Source organism: Nannospalax galili, unplaced genomic scaffold (genome assembly GCF_000622305.1).
Source record: "Nannospalax galili isolate Female #2095 unplaced genomic scaffold, S.galili_v1.0 scaffold218, whole genome shotgun sequence".
Lineage (NCBI taxonomy): Eukaryota > Metazoa > Chordata > Mammalia > Rodentia > Spalacidae > Nannospalax > Nannospalax galili.
The window spans coordinates 3,443,368-3,450,455 of record NW_008343207.1 but is presented as its reverse complement, the minus strand read 5'-3'; the positions used below and the strand labels follow the sequence as shown (position 1 = coordinate 3,450,455).

Genomic DNA, 7,088 nt, shown 5'->3' with positions numbered 1-7,088 from the left:
GAAAGATTTTGGCCTCAGGAATTTGGGGGTTGGACTGGCCTGGGAGCAGGGCCCAGGAAAGATGCTGGTCTAGGGCAGCTGATGGCCGTGCCACCCAGAGATGCAAAGGGATATGGGGGCAGGAAGAGGCCCCAAGGGCTCCTGGGGACTGCACTGAGGAGCTGGGTTGGTCTGGATGCAAAGGATCAGAAAGAGGAAAGGTCATCCTCAGAGTCCAGGAAAGAGGCTGGGGGTTGTGCAGCCCAAGGAAGCAGAGGGAGGTGAGGGTGGGACCAGTCCCTGAGGGCTCCTGGGAGAGAGCCTGGTGGGTTGTGCATCCCAGGGAAGCAGAGGGAGGTGAGGGCGGGGCCAAGTCCAGAGGGCTCTTGGGATCCCCAGAAAGAACTGGGTTGGTTTGGATGCAAAGAATCAGGAAGTAGTGGAGGTTCCCCTGGTGTCTGGGGCGCCAAGACAAGGAATGGGACAGGTCCCAGGCTAGGCAGGGGAGATGGGAGGGTGAATGAGGCTGGGGGAGTCAAGGCGCAGAGGGCGTGATCCACTTACCCTGGGGAGAGGCCAGATGGTCTGAGAGAGGCCTGAGGGTTGTTGAGCTGCAAGTACTTTTAACTGCTGAGCCCGTTTTGTGTTTTGTTGAGACTGAGTCTCATGTAGCCCTGGCTGGCCTTAAACTCACTTTGTAGCTGAGGATGACCCTGAACTCCTGATCCTCTTGCCTCACCCTCTTTGAATGCTGGAAATTAAAGGGGTACACACCTATCATGCCTAACTTTGGAAACTTGAATATTGATTCCTCCCACACTTAGCTTTTGGAGAACGTTCTAGAAGTTCCCCCTTCTGTACAGGCCCTGGGCTGTATACTTGTTTGATATCTCTTTATTTATTTTGATTATTATTGATTTTTAGATAGGGTCTAAACTTCCTAGACTGGCCTGGAACTTGAGGTAATCCTTCTACCTCAGCCTCTTGAGTGCTAGGATTACAAGGAGTGCCTCACCATCCCCAGCTCTTATCTTTTTAAAAAGTACATTTATCGCTGGGCGTGGTGGCGCATGCCTTTAATCCCAGCACTCAGGAGGTAGAGGCAGGTGGATCTCTGTGAGTTCAAGGCCGGCCTGGTCTACATAGTGAGTTCTAGGACTGCTGGGGCTACAAGGAGACCCTGTCTCAAAAAAGACACAAAAAAGTACATTTATTTATTTATATTGATTTAGTGTGTGTGTGTGTGTGTGTGTGTGTGTATGTTGCCCGCATGTATGCCATAGCATGCATGTGGTGGTCAGAGGACAACTTGGAGTCAGTTCTTTTCTTCTACCATGTGGGTTCCAGGGACTGAACTCAGATCGTCAGGCTTGGCAGCAAGTACCTTTTACCCTCTGAGCCATCTCACTGGACAGCCCCGCCCCCAGCTCTTATCTTTTTAAATAGATATTTCCATTTAACAGGTGGGGAAACTGAGATTCACAGTATTGTAATGACTACCGCAAGGTGGTGGCTGGTGGAACTGGGATTCTAATAGCACAGGTTTACAGATTCTGGTGCAAATAACCCAGGAAGGCATGGACTTTGGAGTGAGAGGCTCTGCCACATTTAAAAAATTAAACCTTTTTACCCTCATTAGGATTTCGGGGAGTGGGGTGGCAGGGGTGTGTGGGGGGGTGTCAGGGTGGTGTTGAGACCCAGACACAGTGCTCTATCTATCTGCAGAGCATCAGGGCTGAATCTGAAGCCAGAGTCCTGACTACAAGCCACTTTCTTAGGAGGTTGACCCTTCTTCCTGCCAACCTCAGGCTTAACCAGCCTCTCAGAGGGCAGAGACCCAGCTCCATCCCCACAGGCTTCTGAAGACTCCTTTGTCCCCTGCTGGTCACTAGACCCTTGCTCAGCTGAAGTTAGGGCTGCGGTGGGCTCCAGAGCCACAGCATGGGAAAGCCCCCTGCTGGTCCTGGCCAACACTCACCCCCCTGGGAGCCTTGGGACACCACTTCTGTTTCTACTGAGCTTTGTACATTTTTTTGTCCCATCACCCACCAACTCTGACCCATATTGTCTATGGCTCCCCAGGGTCCCCTGCTCACCATGTTTCAGGTTGTCCTTCCACTCACCCACATAGTGGTCTCCGTTCACAGCATACACTTGGTGCCTCAGGCCATTCTTCTGGGCTTTCCAATCCCACCACTTCCACAGGGGCTCTGACTTTCTCGGACACTTGGTGACTGGCATGTTGGCTGCTTCTGAGGGCTTGGAGGGTGCTGGCAAGAGGTAAGGACATCAGGGGCTCAGTGTGTCCTGTATAACCCTGGGATCCTGGGACTTCCAGGGGAGGCACCTGCCTGAGTTCCACTGGGGGCAAGTCATGTATGTTCTGAGGCCCCAGGGCAGGTGAGCAGCCCTCAGTGGGGATCTGTTGGTGCTGGGCTGACCCTGGACTGTCCCCTCCCTTGCCTTCTGTGGGACATGTGATAGCATAATCTCTTGGGAACCCAGGGAAACCAGCAGTAACTCAGGGTTTGTGATGACATCAGGGAGACACTGCCCCTGGGAGGGATGATGGTCATGTACTTAGTGATTAGAAGGACCGGGGTTCTGGTAGACAAGGAACACATTTTTCTCCTTGTGGGAAAGTGGGTAGGGCAGGTGGTGGCAAGTGCTGCTTCCTACTCCATAGGAGTTGGGGTGTCAGGCAGAAGGCTTGCTTCTGCACAAACTGCATGAATATCCCTGGCCCAGTACCTGGACTGCCATCCCCTCGGCCTTACCTCATCTGTCTAGTGGATGGAATGAACTCAGGTATTATCTTTCAGCTGAGGAGATCCTGGCAATTAAAGAGATGGCCTCCAAGGTGACCAACTGTCCCAGACACAGGTTTCCTGGGACCTCAGCTTTTCAGTGCTAAAACTCAGACAGTCCTCAGCATATTGATCATCCTTCCACATCTTACCCCTGACCTCTGCCTCCTAGTGCTCCTAGTCAGCTTTCTTATAGCTGCAGAGAAACATGGAGCAGGGAGCAGGGCCTCTTCCAAGTATCTGGGAGCCCCATCTGTATTCTTTATACCCCCAGAATCTCCAGTGCAGATATTTATGTCCTTTTGTCCATGGGGTGATAAAAATAGTCTTGTCCAAATCCTGGGGAACCCTGTCCTCCCTCAACAAATACTATATATTCCATGGATTCTAGGGCTACACAAACCCACTCCCATTAAATCTTTCCTCATCAGCACACACAGGTACTGCCAATCCAAATGACCTCAGGGTGAAGCTAGCTCTAGGAGATCATGATATCCCAGCCTCATGCACAAGTGCCACAAACTGGACAATGGGCCACCTGTGTGGCTGCACAGCTCCTGCCCCCCAGAGGGATCACTCTTTGAACTCTTTTGTTGTTGTTCTTTGCTTATTTTTTTATGGGGGGGGCTCTTGCTTTGTAGCTCTGGCTGGCCTGGAACTCCATACATAGACCAGGCTGGCCTCAAATGTGCATCCCCTCTTCTGTGTCATCTGCCTTCTAAATGCTGGGACCACAGCACATACTACCATACCCAGACACACAGATTCTTTCTCTCGATCCCTCCCTCCCTTCCTCTCTCCTCCCCTTCCTTCCTTCCTCCCTCCCTTCTGTCTCTCTGACTGGGTTTCATGCACCACAGGTTGGATTCAAACTTACTACATAGCTGAGGATGACTTTGAACTTCATTATTTACTTATTTTTGAGCCAGGATCTCATGTAAGTGAGGTTGGTCTCGAACTTGCTAAGTAGCCAAGGATGACCTTTGTGATCCTTCTATCTCTATCTCCCAAGGGATTAACAGACATGAGCTACCATGCTTGGTTTATGGAGAGCTGGGGATCAAACACAGGGCGTCATGCATGCTAAGCAAGAATTCTACCAACTGGGCTACATCCTCAGGCCCTGCTTTAAATTTCTGATCTTCTGCCTTTATCTCCCTAGTGAGGATTATAGGCATATGCCACCACATCTGGCTCTTGAAAAATTTTTTTTTACACATTTTGTGTGCGTGGGTGGATGTGGGTGTGAGTGTGCCATGGCATGTATGGAGGTCAGAGGATAACCTTTAGGAGTTGGTTCTCTTCTTCAACCATGTGTGTCCCAGGGATTGAACTCAGGTTATGAGGCCTGGTAGTGAGTGACTTTAGCTAATGAGCTATTCTTATCACCCCTACCCAACACTTTTTCATTTGAGAGAGGGTCTCATGTATTCCAGGCTGGCCTCAAATTATGTAGCTAAGTATGACTTTGAACTCTGATCCTTATGTTTCCACCTCCTAAGTGCTGGGATTACAGTCTATGCTAACATATGCTCCATTTATAGCATGCTGGATATCAAAATCAGAGGTGTGTGTGTGTGTGTGTGTGTGTGTGTGTGTGTGTGTGTTAGTGTGCAAGCACCCTAGCAACTGAACTACTGGGCAAGGGCCCTACATCTTGTACTGGACCCATTGTCAGTTATGCACACACCTTTCAACGGCTGCATTGTGTGGAAATCTGGATTCCTGGATTCTCAGATGGGCAGAAGGTGTCTGGGGAGCTGGGCCAGTGGAATGGAAGGATTTTGTTCCTACCAGAATACTGGTGTTGCCAATCTGCATTCCAATTTTCTTATGTTCCTTAAAACCAACCTCAGTAGCACTGTCTTGGGGCATGCCATGGCTCTGCTCTCCATTCTCTGCAGGGATGACACAGACCACACCCACTGCCTACACACAGATTAGGTCCTCAGCCAAGAGGAACCAAGGGATGCTGTGAATGGTAATACAACCTGTAATCTCAACACTTGGAAAGTTGAAGCAGAAGAATCACAATGAGTTTTAAGGTCAGCCTGAACTACAGAGTGAGACCCTGTCTCAAAAAGACAAAAAAAAAAAAAAAAAAAAAAAAAAAAAAAAAAAAAGGCAAAAAACAAAGGCATTGAACAAGTACCAAAGAGGCGCTCATTCTCATTTTTACTTCCCTGTTCTTTCCTCCCTCTGCATTTCAACTCCTCTGGCTCTATACATCTTCACCTAGCTGGAGTGGGACCAGCATTCCTCTTTGTTCTGGATTGGAAAACAGTCTTCTTCATAAACCCTGGCTGCAGCAGGGACCTCTAGGAGTGTGACTGGGTACTGGGCCTAGACTGTACTAGTTGCTACAGATTCTGAGCAAAATCTATAACTGGGGACCAGATGTAATACTCGTTTGTTTTTTTTTTGTTTGTTTGTTTTGGTCTTTTTGATACAGGATCTCCCTGTAGCCCCAGATGGCCTGGAATTCACTATGTAGACCAGGCTGGCCTTGAATGCAGAGATCCACCTGCCTCTGCCTCGAAAGTGCTGGAACTAAAGGCATGCACCACCACCCCCGGCTTCAGATGTAATATTCTTATATGTCATGTTCTTTCCCACTTCTAAGTATTTCCTGCATAGTTTTTTTTTTTTTAGTATTGATTTTTATGTTGTAATCAACTCACTTTTAGAGTTTGTCACATTCGCCAGGGGTGGTGGCTCATACCTGTAATCCCAGCAATAGGAGGACTGCTGTAAATCTGAAGCTGATCTGAGCTACATGGTGAGTTCACACCAGCCTGAGCTACATAAAAGGATTCTCTCTCTCTCTCTCAAAAAAAAAAAAAAGGATATATTTACTTGAAAAGTAGACTTTATAGATTACCCAAAGACTTTGTTTGTTTGAGGCAAAGTCTCCCTGCAGCCCCAGCTGGCCTGGAACTCAGACCAGGCTGCCCTGGAACTCACAGAGAGCCACCTCCTCTGCCTCCTGAGTGCTGGGATTAAAGGCCTGCACCACCATGCCCAGCTTGTTTTGGTTTTTTTTTGAGACAGGGACTCATTATGTAGCCCTGGCTGGCCTGAAACTTGCTATGTAGATCAGGCTGGGCTCAAACTCACAATAGTTCACCTGCCTCTGCCTCCAGAGGGCTGGGATCAAAGGCATGAGCCACCACACCCAGTTCAGGCTGTCATTTTTGATGAGTTTTTCTTACTCAACTTTGTTTTCTGTTTTGGTTCCTAATTAATATGTGAGTTGTAGAACAAACAAGGAGAAATCAAGCTGGTACTGAATAGCTTTCATAGTGCTGGAAGGTACTATACATGCTAACAGAAAAGAAAAGTAATCATCAACCTTGCCCAGCTGTGAATCCTGTGAGCTATAACTGGCCTGGTATGACAGGCCCACAGGTGCAACAATGGCACAAATGTTATGGGAGTAACTAACCACCTACTGATTTATTGTTATAGATTAATGCGTCTCTCAATTCTCACCAGAGAAGCGTCCTCATACAGTCAGTAGATGTTGATTAACACAGAGACCCACAACTGGCCAGTGTGCAGAGACTAAGAAACAGCAGAGTGCTTATATAACAACAATTGATAGAGAAAACATTGCAAGCATGCCCAGGTTGTTTTGAATCTGAAGAACAAAGAGGACCATGGTAGACGTTGGGGGAGCAGGCCGGATAGCCTGGGATCATCTGCAAGCTCCAGCCCACCTCCTGCCCACCTACCTGCATTCGCTGGCTCACCAGTGGCCACAGCCTTCAGGCAGCAGCTGCCGGTCGCGAGCGGTCCTGCCCAGCCAGGTCGCTATAGCAACGAGCAGTTGTGACAAAGCAAAAGGGAAGCGCCTGCCCCTTCCTGCTGAGACCGGGTATCAGGGAAATTGTAAAGGCACGCCAACTTTGCATTAGTTCGTAGTCTTGTAGGACTGCTTCGAGCCCCCTTCGGGGAGGGGGCCGGGGGTGGGGGCAGCTGGTGCATTGCATACATATTAAATATGCTAGTCCTTTCTCTACTCACAAAACTCACAAAGTCTGTTAAAGCCTTCAAGCCCCCAGTGACTGCCTAGCCCCTCTTTCCTCTCTGCCCTGTGCCCCTATTGCTTCCGTCTAGGCTCTGCCCCTGCACACATTTGTTTCCTTGATGTTCCTGCAAAGTGCTATGCCATTTTCCTGCCTCAAGCCTTGAGTTTTCTGGGACAGCTGCAGGCCATCGCTTCCTCCACTTGAGAGAGTGGATCGTTCCTTTCTTTCCTTCAGAGCTTTGTTCAAATATTAGCCCTCCTGGAAGCGGTCT

General features: G+C 49.0%; 1 protein-coding gene across 3 annotated transcripts in view; it reads right to left on the bottom strand.

Moving 5' to 3' along the window:
• The window catches only part of Morn3 (MORN repeat containing 3), a 24,634-nt gene extending 18,006 nt beyond the window's left edge, over window positions 1-6,628 (bottom strand). For 2 of the 3 annotated variants that reach the window (XM_008839359.2, XM_008839361.2), the window contains exons 1-2: window positions 6,521-6,628; window positions 2,076-2,249 (exon numbers count right to left, since the gene is read on the bottom strand). In XM_008839359.2, coding sequence (XP_008837581.1) covers window positions 2,076-2,220 — 145 coding nt within the window. In that variant the 5' untranslated portion in view covers window positions 2,221-2,249; window positions 6,521-6,628. The remainder of the gene's footprint in view (window positions 1-2,075; window positions 2,250-6,520) is intronic. The other variant, XM_008839360.2, reaches the window with a different exon arrangement.
• Between the last annotated feature and the right edge of the window lie 460 nt (window positions 6,629-7,088).